General features: G+C 39.8%; 1 protein-coding gene across 1 annotated transcript; it reads right to left on the bottom strand.

Moving 5' to 3' along the window:
- On the bottom strand, positions 1 to 27196 carry p3h1 (prolyl 3-hydroxylase 1). The gene is made up of 15 exons (NM_001097231.1): positions 26700 to 27196; positions 23926 to 24078; positions 23496 to 23685; positions 22794 to 22925; positions 21033 to 21172; positions 20136 to 20225; positions 18562 to 18614; positions 17775 to 17896; positions 13140 to 13267; positions 9380 to 9475; positions 8668 to 8818; positions 6327 to 6444; positions 4526 to 4601; positions 3733 to 3873; positions 1 to 2252 (listed from the first exon to the last, which is right to left on the bottom strand). The coding sequence occupies exons 1-15, from the start codon at positions 27129 to 27131 to the stop codon at positions 1980 to 1982; spliced, it is 2295 nt and encodes a 764-aa protein (NP_001090700.1). The 5' UTR covers positions 27132 to 27196; the 3' UTR covers positions 1 to 1979.
- Positions 27197 to 27851: the final 655 nt, after the last annotated feature.

The following is a 27851-nucleotide window of genomic DNA, read 5'->3' as shown; positions in this document are numbered from 1 at the left end:
TTTACTTCTCACAAAGCGAATTTTTATTTTCTTTTTTTTGCAGGAAGAAGACAGCAAGATTTGTTCAAAGGCTAGGAAGATAACTAAGTTAAAAGGTGGAAGGAAAGGCAAAGTTGGGTAATAAGATCCCTGTCTGAGATCTGATATAGAGGTGCAATCTATACTGCACTCCAGCAGAGCCACACCTGCCAAACTGCAAAGATCAACTTCCCAAACACAGAACGTGGGAAAACCAAACGGATACAATTCAGTTCTAAGCAGCTTCTTCAGAAACTTGATGCTGAAATTTCCATTTCACCAAAAAAAAGGTGGTTAAAGCTAGACAGAGCTGGGGATAATTGTATTTTATGTAAACAATATTGGATTGGATTGAAACCTTGTTTCGTACAAAATTTGGTGCGTGTATGGTGGATCCATGAGACGACATCGCAAAGGCTGCGGATATTGGTCGTCTCGTCAATCGGGCAGGTTAAAAGATTTTGATGCCGCCCGAACAAAATCTATGTTCAGGACTGAATTGGCAGGTGGAGATAGAATTCATATTGTTTCTACCTCCACATCAGACGAATCAGTCATGAACGTCAGTGGGGGAAACGAACGATCTTTCTTGCGACCGTTGGTCGCTGGAAAGATCAGAATTGCCATGTGTATGGCCACCTTCAAAGACCAAATTTCTTAAGGGTTTTAATGAATTATTAGAATTACAGTATTTAGAGTATAAGCAGAATTTTCTAAGGAAGCTCACAGATTAGGTAAAATATGTTGGAGACTGTAGGAGCTCTTTCACCCTATGATGTAAACAATGCTAACTTGTTCTGCATTCCCTCATAACTGAGACTTCCCATGCCATTTATTAGCTTAGTTACTCTTCTTTGGCCATTTTCTATTCCATAAATATCTTGGAGACTAAAACAGCACTGAATACTCTCCATATATTCTACATATTCTTACCAGCTTCAAGCTGCTCATTGCGATTGCTTGCTACAGCAGTTTATAAACAGTTACTGTCCAAACATAGTCCCATTAAAAATGTAGGTGGCTTGCATATTTTAAATCTGAAACATAAGAACTTATATTTATCATCATTGAATCTCATCTGTCGCAGAACCCCCCCTCCTGCAAGGGTGTCACATCCTGGAAGAAACAATTAGCCTGCATAGAAGACATCCTCTATATCCCAAACATTGCCAGTTTTTATTTATATGAGCCACAGTTTCAAGTCATAAAATTGCACATTGACCGATTTCTCTCAATCATTCCGCAACCACATAAACATACAAACCATGTGGAACAGTGTAACATGAAAAACTCACACTTGGTTGTTTTGCAAACACAGGCTATTCTGCAAGACCGGCTCCAAATAAATACACAACCAGTGTAGGTCCTAGATTATTACACTGTTCACTGAAAATACAGTTGACTGAATATCTCTGCAACAAAAACATCAGGACACAAAGAAATTCTGCCTTCAAAATTCATTTAAAAATATTTTGAGCCCAATCGGTCATTTTTTCTAATGTTCGATATTAAAAGTTCAGTATCTATTTTCCATGAAAGGATCAAGGCAAAAAATTAGGTATTCCATCATAACTGTCACCCATTCTTGTAAACAAGTGGAAACAACAAGCAAACTAGATATTTCCCCTTGGTATCCACTTATTGCATGGGACTGCAGGGCCTGGTTTAAAAACAGAAAAACTTCCTCCTGTAAAAAAAGAAAAAGATGCAAGCCAGAATGCACACTGTTAGGTTCTAGCACGAACTGCCTCTTGGAATTGAAAACTCTTTGTAAATTTGTACATGCAACATTCATGACTCATGAGTCGTCTCTGCCGTTGTGCTTTTCTTCCAGGAATGATTAAAAACAAAATGAAAAACATTAACGTTATGCTTTGGTTTTTCATTAAACTTTTTTTGGAAATGTTATCTCCCTGGTTCAGAGCAGTCTCCGAGGCACAACCAAAAGTCCCACATTAATGTTATAATTCTGTCTTGGGTTTGGAGTCCACAGGTGGTCCGCGCACGTGTTCTATAGAAGAGTCTGTGCTTTCTGCAGCAACTGAATCTGTAGTATCTGTTTGTTTATCTGCATCTTTAGCATCAGGGGTCTCAGATGGTGATTCTGAGCCAGACTGTCTCAGATTGGCTTCCCCTAGAGAAAGTGGTTCTGCTGTTTGTTGTGCCTCCTCCTGGGACAGATCTGCCTCCGGACTAAGGAGCATTTTTATCAAGTCATCAGCTTGAACTCTTTCCTAAAATAACAACAAAAAAACATAAGAAACAAAACTGCTAAATCTTTTGGTTGATTTTTGCCTGTCAGTGGTGTGTGTGTTTCAGGAGCTGCACTTTCCAAAAATTACTATAAAAATGAAGAAGGCAGAGGGGAAGCTTTCAGTGCCTTGTAACATTATGGTACACCAGGCATTCCCAAGCTTGGGAGGGACAGAGGGGAACATTTTCAGAACTGGTCCTCCAACACAGTTGAATGATAGTTGCCTGCTCCCTTCCAGTGCACTTTTGTTTCAGTAGATTACTGCTTAGACACTCATTCATTTCTAGAGGGCCAAATCCTAGCATTTCAAGTTCCTTTTGGTCACTGAGCTTTCAATGGGATCACAGATCCAAGTAGATACAGGAAAAGGTGATGTACCGTAATCAGCTTGCTAAAATGTTCTGAAAGCTTGCTATGGTTATCTTAGTTAGCCAATAAAGGTATCACCTTTATACCACTTTTGTTATTTTTTAGATCCAAGTACCAATACCCTGAGAATGAGGTTTCTTTATAGAGTTGATAACAAGCAGTGCCATATATCTAGGCATCCGGTACCATGTCTAATAATTATAAATTTGCACTGCTAGTTTTTAGTTTATGTAAAAATAAAAAATCCACTAGAGAGCCAAATGCGTTCTGTGTTGTTTATTGGTTTAGAGATGCATGTGTTATGCATTTCTAAACCAATAAACAACATAGAAGGCATTTGGCTCTCCAGTGGTTTTTTTAGTTTTACATGGTGCTTATTGAAGTGGGCCCGGTGAAACCTACATCACTGTTTGATTGAGCCCCTTCACTGAGTTTTACACTTTATGGCACACAGGTTGTGTCATAGTTTTTAGTTTAGTATCATGATTTGAGACTTGAAACTAGTGGTACTTCATGTTTGTAACTTGCATTTTTTACTTTATAAATTAATTTGTAGCCGCAAGCAGGTTACCCGTTTTCTGTGGGTAACCTGCTGGTATCCGACCCACTGCAGGCTGTGTGTGTATGACAGGGACCAGGGTTAATGTGACAAATATGTTTTATCTGCCAGAGGTGCAAACACAATATGGCTACCTACAGAATGGCCTACCAAGTATTCACAGTGTGGGCACCACTAGAATAATGCAGTTTAAATGTTCCAGAGTGGTTTGCATAACACTCAGATGTGTAACCCAGACAATAATTGGGTTTGGGCTTAAACACAAAATACAAATTTAGCCCATGCTAATAATACTGTTTTTCCTTCTTCTGTATATAATGTAATAGTGTATCACTTGCACAACGTCTGTGAATGTACTCAGTAGAAATGTTAGTTAACTTTAAATCAGGTACTTGAAGGGCAGTGTATCATTTGTACCTTGGGATGAGGTTACTCACTGTCATAATTATATATAATGTGCATAATTAAAATAGCACCTTTGTGCTATAATCCCTAAAACAAACAAAGCAGCATAATCCTGCTATTAATTTACCCTCTCGTTATGACGGGGATCTAGAGTGAACCATAAGGCAACAGCGCACCGCTGGCCTTTAGTGACGGCATTTACTCCGTGAGGATTTTCTTCTCCAGATGAGAATCCCACCATTCGCCCGCACTGTGGTCTCACTTCAGCCTAGAAACAGCATATAGGTCTGATTGAATAAAATCCACAAAAAAGCAAAAATAGAAGGCATTCAAATCTATACCCATACCAAACTGATTAAATCTCAAATAAAATATAAATCTATAAACTTGTGGAGCATGGAGGAGCACACACCAAAAAAAAAACACAACATGTCTGGGTGCAGGTAAAATGTGTACTTGAAAATATCTAAATCCTTTAAAAGGACAGCATTCCTCCCACACTTTGAAAATTAAAAAAGGGGTCAATTCAGGGTATTCCCCTAATCTGCCCAAGAAACACCCAGTTATTTCCAATGAACCCATAACCTCATCCATGTGAGCCATGGCCTTTCCTTGGGTCAAAGATTAAAATTTTCCCCACCAGGATCAAAACAACTGGGAGGTCCACATATATTGGCCAATAAACTGTGGACTCCATTGGAAAGATCGTTTTTATTGGCTTTTGTGTGGCCACAATAACTCTAAAACAACCTGCCAGCCCAGTGTGATAATTAAGTGCACAGGCCAGCTGGCCGGCTCACAGATACTGCTTGCCTTGGCAGTGGTTTTGAAGGACTATGGATTAATAAGAAACAAAAAAGGGCAGGGTTTAGTGAACAGAACCAATTTCTGCATTAAACAGGGAGGAGGAAAATACTTACAGTTATTGTCTTTGCATCAAGTTCTGTAAAAACAAAATTTCCTCCTTCAAAATCCCCATTTAGATATAGTATGGCACTATAAGAAAAGGAAAATATGATGGTGAATCCATGTTATGACTTGTACAACTTGCATGTGCAGTTAGTAAATGGGCTGCCAGTGTATGGTCTGATCTTCGACACAGTACAAGCAAAATATAAGGGGCTACATTGTGCCTACCCAGCTATTATATTGAATTTAATGCAGAAATTTAGATCTGCACACAAAGTGACACTACGACAAAAAGAAAAATGTTAATTTGGCAAGCCCTATTTTATCTTCTAGACTTTATAGGAAACAACTTTCCCATATAAACCTATTACTAATTCTGTAAAAATTTCAAGAAACAAGTACCGTATATACTCGAGTATAAGCCGATCCGAATATAAGCCGAGGTACCTAATTTTACCTAAGAAAACTGGAAAAATGTATTGACTCGAGTATAAGCCTAGGGTGGGAAATGCAGCCGCTACTGCTAAGTTTTTTTTTTAACTGTCTATACTGTCTAATAACTTCTATTTGTGAGAGTGCATCAGCCCTACTAAATAGATAGGAATTTGCAAATATCTACTTTCCCGCTATAATGCATTCACAAAAATATATGTCCTTCATATAAGTTTAATAAGCAGAATATGCATTTAGCATTTGAGCTTTTCACTTCCATTACCCAGAAGCAGAGAGTGAGAATCTGGCAAGACAGCATGCTACACATACTAGTTAAGTGACATAAGCACACATGAAAGAAGTCGCCTGCTCAGAAGAAATGCTGCTTCTGCTGCTATGAGCAGAATAAAGGCAGAATCTCAAGAGCAGGCAGCCTGGCCAGTGTATTGTATGTAGGTCTGTCCCAAGCCAGGGCCAGGGATACACTGATTCTGTATTACCAGAACTGGATATTGATGCAATTAAAGCTGCAGGTAACAGGCAGTAATATTGCACATGTGCAGCATTCACACCAGGTAGCAGCAACTCTGGAAACAAGACAAGCGACTAAACTGCTCAACAGAACCAGAACCTGTGCGTGCAGAGCGTTTCCCTGTGCAACATTACGGCAATGGAAAGATTGCACAATGTGCCAGTGCGGAAGAGCCCTGCCTGCTGCCTCTCAGCTCTGCCCAAGCCCCGGGTTAGCGCTGCCTGTACGGACCTGCCTGGGGAGGGGGGAATGGGGCGGCTCGGTCCGTGAGGCGGGGAGCGGCCAGTGCCAGGTATTGCGCAATAGCCGTATCTGTTCCGCCGCGTCCCAGCCTGGTGGTGAAGTTAGTGATCACTGGGGACTCGGACGTTGGGAAAACCTGTATTCTCACCTGATTTACAGAGAATACGCTCCCCTCTTACATCTCCACCGTGGGTGAGTTTGCCGGCTATCCGTGCAGCCATGTGACCATGCCTGGGAACTACTACTCCCACAATCCCTCAACGAAGGCAAAGTTACCGTATATACTCTAGTATAAGCCGAGGACCACTTTTTCAGCACATTTTTGATGCTGAAAAACTCGGCTTATACTCGAGTATATACGGTACTAATTATCCACTTTAATCTGCTTCTCGATCCCATTTTCTAGAGCTCCTGTAAAGCTACCAGCATGCCTCTGCTCTGTTTGAAATGTTTGGTCCAACCCTTCCTGAACCCCTGCTTTTTTTGAAAATATTTGTAGTGGGAACACAACTCCCCCCTATCAGCTGAAAAAGAACATACAGAACTGGACTACGTGTTATTGTGTATGGCAAGGTAATGGGTGTATGGTCATATCCCGCATGTACCTGTAATCACGGAAAGTATAAGCTGGATGTTCCTTTATACACATATTTGCTTCTGCATTTAGAATGCAATTGTCAACATGCACAGGATGACTTAAATCCTTTCTTCCCTCCTGTTTCTCTGTAACACAAAACAAAAATATTTCAGTAATGGCAATTGTTGGGTTATATGGAAACAGATCCCCCCCTGTAACACTGCCTGACTAAACATTCATGCCCATAAATGGATACACACAACTGTTCCTTCCCTCCCGTCCATTCATTTTATGTCCATTTCTTTACCCTCCATCTCCTCCACCACTGCTCCTTCTGCTTATCTTTTTAGCTTGACTTACTCCCACCTTTCTGTCAGCTACTCTTTTGCTGGCGCCCACCTTACCATTCAGCCCACTCTCCTGTCCTGCTGCTCACTCCCTCCATCTGTCTCTCTAGCCCCCTTCCTCTTTACAGGTTCCTCTTTCCAGCTGTGATGGATCCGAGCACCCATGGATGAGAGCAGCAGTGGCAGGAGAGGGATGGCAACACTGGTCCCTTTCAGTTATAAATAGCACGGATATAGCATATAAAATTTACAGTTTGGTCTCATAGGGAAATGACCAAACTGTAGATACAGTTTCAAGCAGCCTGCACTTTTCTCCAGAAGAATCGTATACATTTAAATTTCAGGTGCTGCACCAAAGTTGTGTATCATAGATAAATATTGAAGGAAGGTGCACGCCCCATTAAAAAAGTCTTTTATTAATTCATAATAAAGTCAATGTTTCAGTGATTTTTTACACCTCAACACATATTGGCAGTAATAGTGCTTACTAACAAATTTACAATTTAAAACCCAGTAAAACCACACCCATCTTAACCAAAATTAGGTTTCAAGGCCCAAGGTCCAAATCAACCCCCCTAAAGGCAAGGTAAATTCAAACCTACACCCTGAAAGCGGACCAGATAGGTCACATGGAGCATTAAGCCACACAACCATCAGTACAACATTACTCCAAAGTATACATACATATTCATATAATAATGAATACATAACCACCAATTCATTAACCCTCAGTTGAAAAAGTTACTTGCTTCTTTATCCAGAAGGTCTGACATTGCACTAATAGTTGTGATCTGTCAATCCCATATCTTGGTATTAGGGATGTGATCAATTGCAATGTACCAACATTTTGTAGGATGATATCTTTAAAGGAGAAGGAAGGGCTAATAAAGAGTTAATCTCAAGCTGCAGGCATACCTTCAGTTGTCTCAATAGTGCCCTTAAGTCTCCCCATATTTCACCTGTTCAGATGATCAGAAGCCAAACGGGAAGAAAAAACGATGAGCTGTGTAAAGAAAGTTTCCATAATGCCTCGCTCCTGCACAGACACCCAGACCAAGTGTACATGCTCAGTTAGTAAGACTATGGGGCACATTTACAAAAGCACGAACGCACGAGCGTTCATGCGAACGCTCCGAGTGTATTTTCGCCGATTTTTTCGGGCATCTGCACGACTTTTTTGTACGGCGCACAACTTTTTCGTACGCTACACGACTCTTTCGGACGTTTGCACGAAAAAATCGGAAAGGTTTTACCGCTGTTTACAATTGTTCGGTACGAAAATTTCGTGACTTTCGGATCGCCAATACGATATTATTGTGACTAATATGATTTTTTCGGAAGCATTTGCGTGATATTTGCGATCTTACGAAATTTTCGTTTCCAATACGATTTTTTCCCATTCGTTATTCGGATTCGTGGATTAGTAAATGTGCCCCTATGAGTGAGCTTCCTGCTGATTGGCTCAGATCCATATTCCTAAGGGGGGGGAGTGAGTTCTAAGCATTCTTGAGGGAGGGGAGAGCGGGAGAGAAGGAGAGAGGAGACAGCAGAGAGCTGCGTGTCTCTGGCACATAAATTAGAGACACAAGAAATCTTTTGACAGAGAACTCAGTGCAGCATTTCTGTGAGTGCTTATGGCTGTATTTACATAGACCTTTCTGATAAAGCTTACTTAGTTTTTACCTTTCCTTCTCCTTTAAAAAATGTTTGGCTTCAGGGTGTAGGTTTGAATTTACCTTGCCTTTAAGGGAGAGGACTGAAAGAGTCTGGGCCTTCAAACCTAATCTTGGGTCAAGTTTTAAATTGTGTAGTTGTTCGTAAGCATTATTATTGGCAATATGTCTTGAGAAACAAAAATGTTGACTTTATGCAAAATTCTAAGATTTTTTAAATGGATGCTCACCTTAGACAGTATGTAACTAAATGTTGGTTTCTTAACATTCTGACCTAAATAAAAAGCTAATTTAATAAAACACTGTCACCATATCAACAAAGGAATAAAGGTGAATAGTTTTATTTTACCTTCAACAGCAGTTCGGCAGACGAGGTGGGAGTATGAGAAGTAGAGTGGGCTGTCCAGTCGAAAGTATGACTCTACCACTCTTCTTACTTTATCGGTAACATTATAGTATAAGAGTGCGCTGCTTAAAGGGACCTTGCCCTCTTGCCCCAGCTGAAAACAACACAATAAAGATTTGACTAATGGATATCTGTGCTTATCAAGCAATGCAACTGACACAGGATCATGCAGAAGTCCACTTTTGCGTTCAAATAAAGATTTCTGACTTTGTCATTGTAACATGCAAAATATCTAGCGTTAATGTTAAGAGGTGTGGCTAGGGGTTAGTACAGAGACACATTCAACTGGAAATGCATACACCGGCAGATTTTAGTTGCGATTCAAGAACTTCAGACCGTTTGGCCTACCTACCTCTCCTTTTCTGCATACAGGAAACTACTTACCCCCTGATTGTTCCACAGAAGCATCCACTACAGTTCCTGGTCAAGTTCATTAACCAGCAGCCCCTTTTAATGGACTGAGTACCATACACGCCATGATTGAGCAAAATACAACCTATCTTGCTAACTGGCAAAAAACTCTGTCTCCACCTTATTCATTCTCCCGTTACCACCACAAGCTGTTTTCTCTATTCTTGCCCTAGGATACAAGTCATACAGCCACCCTTTATTTCTTTTTGCATAGCAGAGAAAACAGAAGCAGTTCAAAACAAACCTTAAGTGCTTTGTACACAGTAACACCATGAAACTTTTCATTTGGAGTATGAGGGGAGGTTGTGCCACGGTACCCATCACCAGCTGAAGCGGCTGCCTGAAACAGAACAGAGGCCTAGTTCAGAAATACTGTAAGAAAAAGCATAGCCCGTCAGCCCCTTAAATGTATAACACTAAAGAGAAGATGGTTATATTGTTATTTTGAAATTTTTAATAACAAAGCTCATTCAATAACAAACCATATTAACAGCATGTTCTAAAGCCACAACATCCCATTACTTAAATTAAAGTGAAAGCAGCACTATCAGGCACAGCTATGACAATACGATACACGGACAGTGTTGCCTATCAGCATTGTAAATTGTTCCTGCTGTCACATGTGCCAATAGCTGTGCAACTGGCACATACTGAGACAGGAACACCATGCTGTCACACTGACAAGAGACTCATCAACAGTCTCTTTCCAGTGGGATCAGATTCTTGGTTGCAGCAGAGCCCCCATAAAATGGGCAAAAATATTTCAGCCAGTGCTTTCTCCATCTTAGTCTGGGTGATTCTTAGGATATTCTGGCCCACCAAAATAAGTCACACAAGGCTGAGATTTATAAGCGAAATGGCAACAGATTGTTCTGGGTTTTTGAGTTATTAATTAGGAAGCAAGTATACAATTGTTAGAAGAATAACCTGGGTATGGCACCAATAGTTGGTTATAATGTGACATTTAGAAACATAAGAATGGATATGCAATAGCCCTCCAACAGAACCTTTAGCATCAGCATTAACAGTCCAACTGCTCTGCCCAGAGAGGGCAGCAGCAACACCACTCGATGCACAGAACAAAGTGCCACAGGCCGAGATTCAGTAATAATCACCGCAGGCAGCTATAATAACAAATACGAAACAAACAAATACAAAAGTATCGTAGAAGTGATACTTTTATTGTTCAACAATAAATGTCCAGATCCCTGGACTATTAACAATCCACCACACGAGATGGCCTGTCATCATGGGGTGCATCAATTAAGATATCAGACTGTTAATGGTGTTCCAAAGTTACGCTGTGGAATTGATATGTTGAAAGAATTTCTCAAAAAAGGGGCTAGACGGATTCATTTATTATTGGGTACACTGACTCCACTTGGCCTTAATAGGGAATATGGATTTCACACAATCTTTCCTTAACTGTTTTTAATATATATTTTCATTTCTTATAAGTGCTCACTATGAGTATCTATCTTCTTTTGCAAGTGCTTAAAGTGATTTGTAACATTTATTTTAACAGAAAAGCTCAACCCTTCAAGCTCACTCTACTGCCCCTTGCACCTCAGTCACATTACAAGGCAAAACAGATGGCATTTTTGGGCTCCAGGGGCATTTGCTTTGTTCATCTGCAGCCTGGGCAATGTTTATCCTTATAATTTCCCCTTTTGGAATAGTGAGAATGAATATAGAAATGTAGATGTTCACATGCTATATGGCTACAATTGGTAAAGGCAGATGTTTAACACTGATCTTTGTTATTTCCAGATAATTGGCATCCAAATTCTGCTTGTCCTCCATGGACCAGTACGTTCAGTTATGAACAGTTATGGCTGGATATACAGACCTGAGAACCAAAGATATATCTGGCCTCCAGGGCAAGAACCAATAGGCATGTCACTGGTGAATCAGCCCTTACCTGTACACTGCTACAGGCAGGCAAATTATGGAGCATTTTATAATGGTATGCAAACCATGGCACACGGGGAGATTAGTCACCCGCGGCAAAACTCCCTGTTCGCGGGCGACTAATCTCCCCGAGTTGCCTTCCCCTGCCATCCCACCGGCGAACATGTAAGTCGCCGGTGGGATGGCAGACGCGGTGGGGCGATTTCGGGAAATCGCCGAAAAAGACTCGCGAGGCTTTTTCGGCGATTTGTGCGAAATCGCGCCCCCGCCTGCTATCCTGCCGGCGACTTACATGTTCGCCAGTGGGATGGCAGGGGGAAGGCAACTCGGGGAGATTAGTCGCCCGCGAACAGGGAGTTTTGCCGCGGGCGACTAATCTCCCCGTGTGCCAGAGCCCTAATGTCTGATCCAGGAGATCTCTCCTCTGCAGACTGCACCATTCAAGAAGCCCAGACTAAAGAACAATCAAATGTAAGTGGGCCAAATAAAATCTACTCAGGAGCTTTACTAGACGATCAGAGTAAGATCGAGCTAAAGAAAGAACAGTGGATAAAGCAAAAACACAAGATAACAACAGCAGCAGTGTAGAAACAGTGAGCCTGAAGAGCAGAAAGAAAGAGGCAGGCTCCTCTGTTCTTGATGAAGCATCAAACTGCAAAAAATCAAATATCAAAGTGACTGAGCCAATACAGACCAGAGTGGAGATTGACCACCTAAAGAAAAAAATGCAGCAGAGGAAAAAATGCAGGAGAGGAGGGAGGCATGCAAAAACACCGCCCTGGGCAAAAAACAATATTTTAAACAGCGGCAGCAGGATTTAGAAATCTCCATTCACTATGGCTACCCACGATATCAGATTCATGATCACAAAAGCTATTTAACTCAAGGTTAGAGTAGAAGGCCTTCTACAACTAAAACGTTAGTGACTTTGCAAAAGGAAAAAGAGGGGAATCTATCTCATAGCCAAATGGCAGATATTTGCTTTCTCATTTTATTTTATTTTTTTATTATTTATTTAACAAAGGGTCATGGTGAAGTAACCATAAGTGACTCTTCAAAAAGAGATAGAGAGGAATCTACCTCATAGCCAAATGGCAGATATTTGCTTTCTCATTTTATTTTATTTTTTTATTATTTATTTAACAAAGGGTCATGGTGAAGTAACCATAAGTGACTCTGCAAAAGGAGATAGAGAGGAATCTACCTCATAGCCAAATGGCATATATTTGCTTTCTCTTTTTTTATCATTTCTCTCTACCTCATAGCCAAATGGAAGATATTTGCTTTCTCTTTTTTATCACTTATTTAACAAAGGGTCATGGTGAAGTAACCATAAGTGACTCTGCAAAAGGAGATAGAGAGGAATCTACCTCATAGCCAAATGGCGTATATTTGCTTTCTCTTTTTTTATCATTTATTTAACAAATGGTCATGGTGAAGTAACCATGATCAATATTCAATAAAATCAAATAAAAAAAAAAATTCAGTAAAGCTTGTGTCTTATTGTTGTTCCTCCCGGTTCTAAAGGTACCAAACAAAACACATTCTTTAAAGATGTTTTCTAACATTATGTTGCCCCTAAGAAAACATATATTTCTAGTTATGTGTTCTTCATCCACTCGTTCAGATCTCCTGGGTTGGAGGGGAAATAAATTTCTTCATAGAGCTGCAGCCAAAATGTGACTAGTCTATGTATTGGTAAGTCTAGCGCTGCTTTTCCAAGTAACAGCACTAAGGGACTATAATGGAGTTGCCGTAACAAAATAGGTATTAGTAAACAGGTTACTAAAAGTATATGAAAAGAGTACCCATAGTAATTTAATAATTAAATAAAAAGAAAAAAATGTAAATTATTAGCATAATAACAACACTTAATTACCTCCAATACAGCAATGTAATGCAAACAAACCATAACTAACCTAGCAAAGCCAAAGTGATCCACAGCTATTTGGATTAAGTATTTGTCGGTTAATACTTGAATTATTTAGTAAGTGTTTTTAGAAAATAACCTCCTGTTGCTGCAGGAAGTTGGAGCTCAAAAGCAGCTAGTCCAAGACAAGGTTTTTTTTACTCAGGTATGGAGAATCACTTACATTTGTAAGTCCTAAAAGTTCTCGACACTGCTCTTCTGAGATAACACCATCAGTAACAACTCTTTGAGATCCATTCAAAGTCTTTGAATTCATCACTACGTTGACTTCATCAAACAACACAGGACCGCCTAAAGAACAACATTTTAAGGAGACAGTTAAAAAAGAGAATCCTGTAAACTCTCCTTATTAAACAGAGAACTTTTATGTCATTTGAAAATGCAATTTACAAATATGACAGATCTTGAAAAAAATAAGAGTCAAAATAGTAGTAAATTATCTTATTAGTTGGAGAAAATCATGCAAATAGTAGCTAAGTAATCAGTTATAACTGCTTTGGCTTCTAATTTTTAATGCTGGTGGTATTAGCGAAATTCTCTGTTACAGTCTGCCAGCTGCACAAAAACTGTTGCAAACAAATATCCATATAAATATATATTTTATATCAATATTCATGGTCAAAAATATGTAAATTTTTATAAATGGGACCAGCACTCTCAAAATAGGTGAACGAAACTTATTAGGGGAGTGCAGGTCCTGTTTGTAAAAAAAAAAAAAAAATATATATATATATATATATATATATATATATATAATCTGTTCCACTGACGGCACTCACCAATCGCAGGCCACGTGCCGGGTGCTCACCAAAAATATTCACATAGCTGCAGTAGAAAGCACTCACGGCTTCAATTGTTCAAAAGTATCAAAAGAGTTTTATTGCTCCACACTCACATCGACGCGTTTCGATTCACAAGGTCCCTTGTGGATCAAAACGCGTCGATGTGAGTGTGGAGCAATAAAACTCTTTTGATACTTTTGAACAATTGAAGCCGTGAGTGCTTTCTACTGCAGCTATGTATATATATATATATATATATATATAGCAAACCCAGGGTGGCACTCTGCTTCAGCTCTTAGCTCGGGTGCAAGGTAAATTATTTAAATATCCAAAAAAGACCAGCAACACCGAGTTATATTCCAAAAACAGTCAATTGTGTATTAAAAACGCATGAACAGCTGTTCATGCGTTTTTAATACACAATTGACTGTTTTTGGAATATAACTCGGTGTTGCTGGTCTTTTTTGGATATATATACACAGTGGAGGAAATAATTATTTGACCCCTCACTGATTTTGTAAGTTTGTCCAATGACAAAGAAATGAAAAGTCTCAGAACAGTATCATTTCAATGGTAGGTTTATTTTAACAGTGGCAGATAGCACATCAAAAGGAAAATCGAAAAAATAACTTTAAATAAAAGATAGCAACTGATTTGCATTTCATTGAGTGAAATAAGTTTTTGAACCCCTACCAACCATTAAGAGTTCTGGCTCCCACAGAGTGGTTAGACACTTCTACTCAATTAGTCAACCTCATTAAGGACACCTGTCTTAACTAGTCACCTGTATAAAAGACACCTGTCCACAGAATCAATCAATCAAGCAGACTCCAAACTCTCCAACATGGGAAAGACCAAAGAGCTGTCCAAGGATGTCAGAGACAAAATTGTAGACCTGCACAAGGCTGGAATGGGCTACAAAACCATTAGCAAGAAGCTGGGAGAGAAGGTGACAACTGTTGGTGCGATTGTTCGAAAATGGAAGGAGCACAAAATGACCATCAATCGACCTCGCTCTGGGGCTCCACGCAAGATCTCACCTCGTGGGGTGTCAATGATTCTGAGAAAGGTGAAAAAGCATCCTAGAACTACACGGGAGGAGTTAGTTAATGACCTCAAATTAGCAGGGACCACAGTCACCAAGAAAACCATTGGAAACACATTACACCGCAATGGATTAAAATCCTGCAGGGCTCGCAAGGTCCCCCTGCTCAAGAAGGCACATGTGCAGGCCCGTCTGAAGTTTGCCAATGAACACCTGAATGATTCTGTGAGTGACTGGGAGAAGGTGCTGTGGTCTGATGAGACCAAAATAGAGCTCTTTGGCATTAACTCAACTCACTGTGTTTGGAGGAAGAAAAATGCTGCCTATGACCCCCAAAACACCGTCCCCACCGTCAAGCATGGGGGTGGAAACATTTTGCTTTGGGGGTGTTTTTCTGCTAAGGGCACAGGACAACTTATTCGCATTAACGGGAAAATGGACGGAGCCATGTATCGTGAAATCCTGAACGACAACCTCCTTCCCTCTGCCAGGAAACTGAAAATGGGTCGTGGATGGGTGTTCCAGCACGACAATGACCCAAAACATACAGCAAAGGCAACAAAGGAGTGGCTCAAGAAGAAGCACATTAAGGTCATGGAGTGGCCTAGTCAGTCTCCGGACCTTAATCCAATAGAAAACCTATGGAGGGAGCTCAAGCTCAGAGTTGCACAGAGACAGCCTCGAAACCTTAGGGATTTAGAGATGATCTGCAAAGAGGAGTGGACCAACATTCCTCCTAAAATGTGCGCAAACTTGGTCATCAATTACAAGAAACGTTTGACCTCTGTGCTTGCAAACAAGGGTTTTTCCACTAAGTATTAAGTCTTTTTTTGTTAGAGGGTTCAAAAACTTATTTCACTCAATGAAATGCAAATCAGTTGCTATCTTTTATTTAAAGTTATTTTTTCGATTTTCCTTTTGATGTGCTATCTGCCACTGTTAAAATAAACCTACCATTGAAATGATACTGTTCTGAGACTTTTCATTTCTTTGTCATTGGACAAACTTACAAAATCAGTGAGGGGTCAAATAATTATTTCCTCCACTGTATATATATATATATCTCTCTCAAGGCCCTGTGTTTTCACAAACAGTGAGAAACCACCTCCCCCACAATAATACGCCCAAAAAGGCATCAAAAAGCTTGTCACAGACACAATGTGTTAAATAATGTTACAGAAAAAAGAAAGAGACTTAGTAACATAACAAAAAAAAAACATAACAAGGAATAATAAAGAACTGTGCTATTATCAAAAGTCAGACATACTAACAAACAATACAGCAAGAAAATAAACAATTCCTTTTTAGTAACATTCTGTTGCTATGGCAACCTGTGTGCTGAGCCCATACTACATTTCCCAGAAGTCCCTGTGAGCCTAAAATTGTGAACCCGTGTTTGCATTTAGTGACTAATGAGTTGCTAACATATACCGTATTTTTCGGACCATAAGGCGCACCGGACCATAAGACGCACCAGTTTTTAGAGAAGGGAAATGAAGAAAAAAAGATTCTGAAACAAATACTGTCGTAAAATATTTTATGTGCATTAAAAGCGAACCTGTACCAGCAGCACCCAACATATTGCCCCCCACCTGTACAAGCAGCACCCAACATATTGCCCCCCACCTGTACCAGCAGCACCCAACATATTGCCCCCATCTGTACCAGCATATAGCCTACAGATATACTTTAAGAAAATGTTTTTACTTGCCCGTGTGGTCTCCGTGCAGGGCCCTCCTCTATTCACCGGCGCTTAGCTGTGGCGCTGTGCGCATGCACAATGACGCGCATGCGTATGGGCATGCGCGTCATTGTGCATGCGCACAGCGCCAGAGCTAAGCGCCGGTGAATAGAGGAGGGCCCTGCACGGAGACCACACGGGCAAGTAAAAACATTTTTTTTAAGTATATTCGGACCATAAGACGCAGGGACTTTTTCCCCCCACTTCTGGGGGAAAAAAAGTGCGTCTTATGGTCCGAAAAATACGGTATGTGCATGGAGACAGATTAGTGTGGCATACATGGCCTATTGCCGCCAAGTAGAACGGCAGGGAAATGTATAATTCCATACTGCAGAGGTATAAGGGAACCCAGTTAAATGTCAGCAAAAATAATCGCTACAGTCACACAGAGCCAAGTGTGCACATGGGAAAAAATGCGCACGGAGAGCATATAATTTCCTGACAGACCAAGGGGCATCACACAAGATCCACCAGACTGGTTTATTTTATTCTGGTTAGTATGTGCAAGGGTCCCTACTAGTAATTATGGTCTGACCTAAGTACCTGTCCTTCAGGGCACATTTAGTGGTTTATATTATTTCACTGATCTTATTATTTGGTGTTACCGTGCTAAAAAATCACATGCACCATCAAGGGAATTCCAGGGCTTACATGTGCCCAAAGACACAGTAGGCACATCAGAACAATTGGCCCTTATTGCCAAGGTATAATGCTTCACAGAACTGGTGTGTAAAAGTACCATATGATACAGAAATTCCAGGATGGAAGCCTGTTTAAGACCAGTCTTGTTGGGGAGCAATGAGACTTTCAATTGGTAAACTATGCAATATACTTATGCCATAATCAAATTAACAACTTCATCCAACAACTTGATCTGCCAGTGTGACTTGTCCCACATATCCTGACATCGCCATTATCCCTGTCCCTCATATACAAGCACAAGGCAGAAAAGTGAAAAAAGGATGAAAACAGGAGTTGTGGAGACACGGATAAAATGTATGTCACAAATGACCAAACCACCAAATGACACAGTGTGTATGAGAGACTGTGTGATACCAAGGTCAGCCACACAAGTAACCAGATCTGGTACAATTTTTCTTGCACCCAGGCAGCTGTTTTCTACATTGTTTGGTGTGCCCCTCTGAGTTGTGGATATATATATATATATATATATATATATATATATATATATATATATATCTTCAAGAGAACACTAATTAATAGACTCACCTTCTCGTATTGTCCTTGTTAAATCTAATGTTTCTTTATTCTTCTCTTCAACAAGAGTTTCAATTTCTTTCATCAGGTTTCCAATCTCTTCAGTAATTCTTGCTGCTGTCTCCTTCTCCATCCTAAAGAATTATTATAATCCAATTTGTAAATTCAAGAAAAATCTTTGTGGACTGTAAACAATAACAGTATCCCTCTAAAAATGCTAATGTGGTTTACCTACACTGATTGCTCTTCTGGGGTTAAAAAGAAACTGAGGTTTGTACAAAAACAACAGGTTTTTAAATACCAATTTGTAAAAAGGAACTGTTGTTTGCTGTTTGAGGTAATACTTGGTGGTTTTTCGTTGAACTTAAATTCTTAATGGATTGTGTCAGTTTTCATTTGAAATATACCAGAGTGCAGTGATTCATGCAATATCTTGATTGAGAAGCAAGAAGTTTTTAAGAGTTTCTAAATGTCTACTGACCTTTTATTGAAATAAAACTGCTCTTCAACAACCAGCAATGAACTTAGGATTGCATTTGCAGGTTCTGTTTGATTCCCCACATACCTTTGGTACATTATAGGGTGATCATGTAGGCACCAGTAGCCATCTGGATCGCCCAAGGGAGCAGTCACCCCTTCTAATAAAAACATATATTTATTTTTTTTTTGGAAGGGTGGTTCCAGGAGCACTTTGACAGCAAAATGGAACATAAGGTTACCTATACCTGTCTTAATAAATTACTCTTCCTCTGTTCCTCAAACCTTAGTTATTAATAAAAGCAGTAAATTCATTTCTTACTTTTGTTTTTCTCTGAGTCTTTTCGGCACAACATTTTCTGGAGTCCAGCTATCCTGAAAACAAGAAGGAATACAATTGAGAGATACACCATGTTATCTATGTTATGTTTAAATAAACTGACAGTAAAGGTGACCATACACGTTACAAAAACAATCTTTGCTGCAAATATTTGCACGAAAGATCATTTCTCCACTCCCCTAACTTTAAGAGCTGGATTGTCAGATATGCAGGTAAAAACAAAGGAATTCTACCCCTATCTGATGATTCAGAATTAACCTACTGCAGATGTTTGGGCACATTCAATGGTGCCCCCAAATCAAAATTCTTCACCCTGGCTGATTGATAAGATGAACAATATCCAAGGCTTTTAGAAATATACCGATGATATAATTTAGAAAAAAACACAAGTGTTTAGAAAAGTCCAACATCTAACTCATTATAAGAGATGATGAATCCAGCAGAAATAAAACTCTAAATCTACTACTAGGAGGGAACATGCTGATCCACAGAATAATCTAATTATATCCAATCAGATGGTAAATGTTAGTTTGTCAATGTTCTACTTTCTGGCTCAAGACCTAGGTCCTAGTCCCACACAGCATTTCAGGGAGTAAATAATTCATTTTATTTTGCTGGGTGTGATTAAGAGCAGGCTTAAAATGATCTTGCATACTCCCTTAAGATGGCCATACATGCACCGATATAAAAATACAAAACACACTGTTGTGGGCTTCAAATTATCATCCCAATAATTTTCCCACCATGACGATTGCTTGTTTAGTCAATTGGACAGGTTAGAAAATTTCGGTTGGATAATGAGAAAATCTACGCAAGTATTGTGTATCTGAAGATATCCTTGGGGGAGCTACAATGCACTTCCAGAAAGTCATTTTCTTACAATTTGTGTCTGACAACTATTTCATATTCAGAACATCCTCCAATTTATCCTACAATTTCAGTCTGAATGTTAGATCGTTTCAGTTAAATATACAATCGATATCCAAACATTCACCGAAAGAAGGCTAAAATCTGAACCTGTATGGCCACCTTTACAGAAAATGCTACATTCTTAGGGTGTTGGCTAAAATGTGACACAGGCAGATTGTGGCCTGTGACTGTTGATTAAATAAAGTTCTTGAAATTCCTATCAGAGATGCAGCAACCCTGGCCAATAGCTTTACTGCTGTATCAAAATCACCCTAGTAGACATATATTAAGAATGTTCATAAAACATAAAAATCAATACCACAGTTAAGAAGACCACGTAGTCTGGGTGTTTTTGACTTTTTGGGTTATGTCCTACACTGTAGTTAAACACAAAACTATGGGGCTGATTAATCAAACCTCAAAAAAACATTGAAGAGCAATTTAACACTGTATCAGGTGGCAAGAATTCAAGGTCGTGAGAGGTCACTACCACCCAAATGATCAAAATGTTGTTTGACTGCATTTGGTTTGGCCTAATTAACCATGTTATTGTTGCATATTTTCCACTAATTTTCTTTATTTTTTTTACCTGTTCCAGATTTATAATTTACAATTTACAGACAATTATGCAATTTGCTGTTACTCACTGGGTCGACAAAAGGAATTCCAAAGGTGTCATAGGCAAAGTAAAGCAGTTCTTTCTCGAGCAGACTGCGCTGAATATAACTATTAATATTCTGAAAAAGGAAAAGTAAGTTTAGCCTGAGACATTTTTAAACGCAGTGCCAATCACATTATTACATACACACATATATAAACAGTGGAGGGCACTCACGGCATTTATTTATGTAGCAATCAATACTTTACATCTTCATCTGACATGATATGTAATCCCTGCAGATTAAGAAGAAAAGTAGTAATAGCTGCATTGACTGAGATGCTTTAGTGCCCCCACTTTGTACTTCTATTGGTTCTTTTGATAGCTGCAAAGGCATCCCTCCTATTGGGTGAGTGTTTGAAGTACAGGTGTGGGATCTGTTATCCGGAAACCCATTATTCAGTATTAATAAAACAGTACCATGTACTTTATCCCAACTAAGACATAATTAATCCTTACTGGAGGCAAAACAATCCTATTAGGTTTATTTAAGGTTTAAATGATTTTTTAGTAAGCTTAAGGCATGAAGATCCAAATAACGGAAAGAAATAGGATCCTAGGCCCCACGCATTATGGATAATGGGTCCCATTCCTGTACTGGATTTTATTATTTTCTCCAAATAATCTAAATTGCATTTGATCTAGAAGTTCTACTTGTTTTGTACAGAACTAAGGAAAAGGTGGACCATTTACAGTATAAAAATGTGTTAAAAGTAAATATCCAATTTGGTGCTTATTGCATCTCAGTAAATAAAATAATCTATCACTAATTGTTTTAGAACCTTTCACACTGAACTCAAAAACACCAAAGATCTGAAGGAAATGCTATTTCATTTGCCCTTACAAGCAACAGGCACACAGCATAAAATATCTTAAAGAGACTTACCTCTCTTGCATTTATCAACTTTGCTTCTTCCTCGCCAAGAACAGCAGCATAGTAAGCCAAATTCTGATTCATAACCTCATCATTAGGGAAGAATAGCAAGTAGGTTTTTGCACATTCAATTGCTTTTGTGTAATTATTAGCTGAAAAAAATAAGTATTTAATTGCAGACTGACTGGAAGATTTAGCTTGCCATCCATAAACAACGGGAATTGTGCTGTGGGCCTTCCCTTGATTGAGAAGGATAGATTTTTTTTGTAGATAACTTTTCAACTCCAACTCCATACAGGACCAGCCTTTGTTAAAGGAACAGTAACACCAAAAAATCAAAGTGTATACAAGGAACTACAGTATAATGTACTGTTGCCCTGCACTGGTGCAACTGGTGTGTTTGCTTTAGAAACATTACTATCGTTTAGTAAATTAAGCTGCTGTGTAGCCATGGGGGCAGCCATTTAAAAGAGAAAAGGCACAGGTTACATAGCAGATAACAGATAAGTTATGTACAATACAATGGTGTTTTATCTGTTATCTGCTATGTAACCTGTGCCTTTTCTCCTTTTTTCCAGCTTGAATGGCTGCCCCCGTGGCTACACAGCAGCTTTTTATATAAACTATAAAAGTGTTTCTGAAGCAAATGTGCAAATTTTACCAGTGCAGGGCAACAGTGCATTGTATTATGATTACTTAAAAACATTTTTATTTTTTGGTGTTACTGTTCCTTTAAGCATTTACTTGTTTGGAAGCACTGACTATAAAAACATAGCTTTGTCTCTTTATTAGGGTTGGACTGGCCTGCAGGGTAATAAAGGATGTCCTGGTAAGCCCCATTATATGCAGGTTTGAATGCCTTCTTAGACAGACATAACATTCGGGACTACAGTCAAGATCTGTTGTTAGTTATGTACATGTATGTCTGTTTGAGTGTGTATGCTCTAGGGTAGGGATCCCCAACCTTTTCTTCTCTAAGTCACACTTAGATGTAAAAAGAGTTGATGAGCCATAAAAGCATGAAAAAAGTTCCTTGAGGATGCAAAATGTAGAGTGTGATTGGCTATTTTGGTAGCCCCATGTGGACTGCTGGCCTGCAGAAGGTCTCTTCCAGGTTGCGTCCAAAACCTGCCTCCAAGCCACAAATTTAGCACCTACTTTGATGCCACTGGGAGCAACACCAAAGGGCTTGTGAGCAACATTTTGCTCAAGAGCCACTGCTTGGGGATCACTTAGGATATCATTTGGAGTGACTTAACCTGATGAAGAGTTGTATTTGATTGACCTAAATTAATAATGTAACTATTATATCTTAATCACTAGCAAATGTCCATCATTCTTTGAATGGAGAACATCAAAACAACTGCTTGTTTCTAGTGCTATGATATTTATTTCTACATTCTTTTAATCTTTGCTTTTGTATTTTATAACCTCTCATTTTCTCTGTATTTCACTTTTTTCTGCCGCCATTCTTACTCTCTGCCTTTATCTTCTTTTCTACTACTGTTTCAGAGATGGGAACATATTTATTGTATAGACAAGTAAATCTGGAGCAGAAGTGTCCTCAGCCAAAGCAGACCACATGACACAAAGTTTGGCAATTCACTTTAGTGATAAGGTTTTTCTTTCCTTAACATTACATTAACATTTTGTTGTCATTAAATGGGCTGATCTGTAGTTACAGTAGACCATTTATACTTCCTGGAAAAGATATTCTCTTCCAGGATACATATTTAAGCATTGTTATTGTTAAGTGGAATAAAAAGAACTTACTGTTGTAGTATGCAAACTGCAAGTAGTTTAAATGTGAGGGGAGGAAATCTTCAAAAGGCTTTTTACGTCCTGGCTGTGATGCTAGCTCTGTTACACAGCTCTGCCTGCAGTTCATAATTTGCACATAATGATCTGAATATAAAAAAGACAAACACATAATTTATATGTAAATGTACATAAAGACACAGTGAAAGTGAACAGCTTATAATGAATAACACAAGATGGATAAGCAAGGGTGGCTTATCATCTTACCAGTGATGTAACTATAGAGGGGGACAGATCCCACAAGGGAACCCGGGAGCCTGTGAAGGGATTGGTGGGGATCATGTGTCACATGTAATTTTGTGCTCCCAAAGTTACACCCCTGATCCTAACACCTAACATTATAAAGAAAAAAAACTACCCTGCCTGCAGCTTCTGTTTCACAGGATGGTGACTCAATAGCTGTGACCCTGGCATGAAATTAAAAAAAACTGAATCACATAAGTGAATGGGAACCAAAAACCATTATTTAATTCTTTATACAATGTAAGTGAATTAGAAATAAGGATCAATTATGCGATAATAACACCTACTTTAGGACTCCTTGGGGTATTACAAAGAATAAAGCCAATTAACCAGCAAAAATGCACAATAAGTGTGAAGCCTTTTAGTTTATTTAGGGTGGATTATAAAGTGCCATTATCTGAAATAAAACTCTACCTGTTATGCTCTGATATAAATCAGAATTGTAATCCATGTAGTTGTAGCCATCATAATCATAGGGCCCTTCACACATGCTCCGACATTCAAGATCAGCTACAAAATATTCCTCCAGCGCCTTCTCAAAATGTGCAATAGAAGGCGCCGGTTCCTCATCTGTATAATAACTCACTCCCAAGCGGAACTCGTGCTGCAATAAGATAACAAGATTTTATTATGCAGAGTTTACACATATGCCTGTCACTTTCTACTTGGATATAAAATAAAATTGTCATTATCTGCTGTATGGTTATTGTTAACCAGTAACTTTCTATTTCACTAAATTTACTGTATCCCTAAATTTTATATTTCTGGGAAATATAAAACAGGGGCCACTAATGGGCAAATACACTTGCTTTAGAGCATGATGGTTTTATGGGCATGTTTTTACCATGTGGGGTTTTGCTTCCAGATCCCTGAAGTCAGATTCCTTGACACCTTCCATCATTTTGTAATACTCCAAGTTCTGTCTCATTTCCATGTGTTCTGGGTTTGCCATGTAAAAGGTGTATGCAGCAGCCACGGCTTTGTCAATTTTATGGATCTGAAAAAAGGAATATTCCCAATAGCCAGAATTACTTGCCAAGTTGTAGGGGCACTTCATCCCCCACCCATTTTTGCACAACAAAAAAATGCAATTCTAATTATTATAAATATAACTGCAACTTAACCCTTTTTTCCTTCTCTGATCACTTTTGCTACAGAAAAAAGAAAAAGCCAGACAGATACTGCTTTTAGTACCAATTACATTTAAAAAATAACTCTGAGGCCCATATTAAATGTTTAATTAACATCTACTGGAATGTTGCTAAGAATGACATTTCATTTGGGTGCAGTCTCCCTTTAAGTGTAAAAGTGAAAAATAAAATGCATGATGTCTTACTATGGTATGTATTTTCCCTTACAATAGATTGTTTCCATCATTTTGGGTTCAAGCACCCCATTATGGTGCAGTTTCCTTAGCACAAGGATCTTTCTCATTCGTGAGCCACAGTCAAATGTAAAAAGACTTGGAGAGCAACACAAGCATCATAAAAGGTCATGGAGGTGCCAAATAAGGGCTAAGATTGGATATTAGGCAGCCTCTTTACACACTATCGGCTTACAGGGGGCTTTATTTGGTAGTAAATTTTGTTTTTATTCAACCAAAACTTGTCTCCAAGTCAAAAATAACTACAGGTATAGGACGTGTTATCCAAAATGCTTGGGACCAAGGGTATTCTAGATAAGGGGTCTTTCCGTAATTTGGATCTCCTACCTTAAGTCTTCTAAAAAATTAATAAAACATTAATTAAACCCAACAGGATTGTTTTGCACCCAATAAGGATTATTTATATCTTAGTTGGGATCAATTACAAGGTACTGTTTTATTACTACAGAGAAAAAGGAAATCCGTTGTAAAATTCTGAATTATTTGATTAAAATGGAGTCTATGGGAGATGGGCTTTCTGGATAATGGGTTTCCGGATAAGGGATATCATACCTGTACCTGGTTTGGGGGCACTGAGAGCAACATCCAAGGAGTTGATGAGCAACATGTGGCTTATGAGCCACTGGTTGGGGACCACTGCCTTACTACATAATAAACACTGTTGTAACCAACCTCACTACACAGACAGCAAAAATCAATCACAGTGTGTGCCACTGCTACTGAGTTCTTTGTAGATAATATAATGTTCAACCAGCTATTTTTGAAGATTGGAGGCACTGTAACTACCTGCACTAAAGATTATGAAGAACTACCCTGCTGAAATAAGCAACATGGCAACCGCCAATTATTCATTCATTTATAGTGTTTATTCTTATATAGTGCTATGAATATATAACAGGAGTTACCATCAGTTACTGAACTCAAGTCTTCCCAAGTACTGTGACTTCCCAACTACTGTATTTCCAAATAATAAGAGATGAATGCTGTAAGTTATGGCCTTATATTTCATATATCCAGTTGGTGGCAAGTGGGTAGGATGTGGCCCTCCAAAAGTTTTTTTAGGGCCCCAAGACTGGGCAAGAGCTCCAGTGACCTCTTTGAATGATATCCTAATTTTAGTATATCAGACCCTGGTATATGTGGTATAGTGTATAAGTGGCAAGTTGGCAACAATGGGCATTTTGCATGTGCACAAATGTGATTTCAAGCTCTGCAAGGAAAGGATTAGTTCAGCCAAAAAAATTGTTACAGAATGAAAATGACAAAAAGAAATGTACGCAAAAAAAAAAAAATTAATAAACTCAGATTGTAAGCTCTACGGGGCAGGGACCTCCTTCCTACTGTGTCTCTTACCACATGGCACTTATATATATATATACATATATGTATTTATTGATTATATCACTCGTCCTCCCTGTGTGTAATTTTGTATTCTGTAAGACTGTACAGCGCTGCGTACCCTTGTGGCGCTTTATAAATAAAGTTATACATACATACATTTATTTTATTTTTTTCTCTGCGTACATTTCTTTTTGTCATTTTCATTCTGTAACATGCTGTGTTATTGAACAATGAATGAAACCCTGGCGGTATACGGGATATCAGTGGGACGGCTTCCATGGCGTTCCTATTAGTTCTGCACCAGGATGAGTAAAATAAGCAGGACTGGGGCCTAAATCCTTTTACAGAAGTGTAGGAACTGGAGTGGAAAGGGTTCCTGTAACATTCCTCAAGTGAGTGTGGGAAGGAGGGCAGCCCACCCCTCTGGAGGCATTCCCCACCTCAATACGTGGCAGTGCTTTGAATGGGGGAGGGAATCATTCCACTTAGGCACTGAGAAGAAAGTCTATTAGTGGCAGTAGCACACATGCACAGGGATCAGCCCAGCCAAATACACACAGAATGCTGCACATGTTATACAACTACAACTCTCTACATCACCCAACAGCCACTGGGATGCTGAGAGATGTGGTTCAGCAACAGCTGGGGAATCCCAGCACACTGACAGCCGCACATCTGTATCTGGCACGTCCACAGCAGCTGGACCGGATGTAAAAGAGCAGCATAAAATGAAATCCCCCAGTTAGCAGCAGTGATTGCCCGATGTTTTATCTCCAGTTCAGGAAGAGTACGGGCAATCACTGGTTAGAAGTGGGACTGCATCATCCCCGATCCAACCACTGACCGTCCGGCTGTTGCTGAACTAGACTCTGCTATAAGCTTTGCGCTCTTACCTTAAAATAAGCCACCTGGAGGTAGTTGTACGGGCTGCGCTTGCTGAACTCCAGCTCCAGCTCCTGGCTGGCTATGTAGAAGTCAGAAGGCGCCCCGATGTTCTCCTCTTCGCACCGCTTCAGGCAGTCAGCTCGGTCCAGCAGCCTCTGGAACAATGTCAGGTCTTGCACGGGTCCCCAGTGAAGGGGCAGATCGCTGAACCCCCCGGTGCGGTTGGCACAGTGCAGGCGACAGCTGATGTGGTGGCGCCGCAGGAGCTCACGGTTCCTCAGCGCCTTCTCCATAAAGAGGATAACGGGGTGCCAGTCCCCCCGATAGTAAGCCTGCACGCCGCTATCATACAGAGAGTCATAGGGTTCCAGCCGAGCGGCGAGCACCTCAGCGCTGAGAAGGAACAAAACTGTCCCGGAGAGCAGCAAGGACAGCGCCATATCTGTGAGGGGCAACAACTTTAGCACCACTTCGCCAGCCACTGCTCCTCTACGCGATGTCACGCCTGCACAACCACGCCACGCCCCCAGGCCGATGACACGCTTGTGCAGCCACACCCCCACCCCGGGGCATAGCTACGCCTTCCTGAAGTATTGAACTGTGTGGGCTGCTGATACTTGTCTGACTGCCAAGTCTGACGCCTGAAATGCATTAGAAGAGTAAAACGTATAGGAGCCCACTTTTGCCCATCCTACAATGAAGTTCTTTTGCCACAGAATCATAATTCAAAAACTAAACGTGGCACCGCCCATTTGTCTGATCCACACCCACCCACATGGAGCTTTAAACTCCGCCCCCTTAGCATAGCGTAAGTGCCAAATTGTCGCTTATGTGATGCATACGACAGAGGCTATAGTAGGTTTGTAAGGGGCAGTTTGAAATCCTTGTGACAAATGTTTGATATGTAGCACCGAAAATGATTTTTTGCGTTTCATTAACCTCAGTGCCACAGTATGTATGAAACTATCCCGGTGCAGTTTTATTGCTCAGACTGGCCAGCTTCTAGCACTGGCAAATGATTTACACACCTGAAAATCCCCAGAAACTGTTGGACATAGCAGGGACTTCTCTTTGGGTTGGCATCAGAGACAAGTAGCCTTGTGTACTATTGGTTACTTGCTAAAATGGGAGGGAGAGCAGTCCCCCAAGGAGCTGTACTA

The sequence above is a fragment of the Xenopus tropicalis genome, chromosome 7 (assembly GCF_000004195.4).
Source record: "Xenopus tropicalis strain Nigerian chromosome 7, UCB_Xtro_10.0, whole genome shotgun sequence".
Lineage (NCBI taxonomy): Eukaryota > Metazoa > Chordata > Amphibia > Anura > Pipidae > Xenopus > Xenopus tropicalis.
The sequence above is the reverse complement of the archived record's forward strand: the minus strand, read 5'-3'. Positions and strand labels throughout refer to the sequence as shown.

What these genes read in the sequence shown, in the direction of transcription:
- p3h1 (NM_001097231.1), bottom strand. Translation starts at nt 27,131, where the DNA reads ATGGCGCTGTCCTTGCTGCTCTCCGGGACAGTTTTGTTCCTTCTCAGC. An exon ending in AACTTTTAGGACTTACAAAT is followed by an intron (nt 9,476 to 13,139) that starts GTAAGTGATTCT and finishes GTTCTGTTTCAG; the next exon opens with GCAGCCGCTTCAGCTGGTGA. An exon ending in ATCCCCGTCATAACGAGAGG is followed by an intron (nt 2,253 to 3,732) that starts GTAAATTAATAG and finishes TTGTTATTTTAG; the next exon opens with GAAAGAGTTCAAGCTGATGA.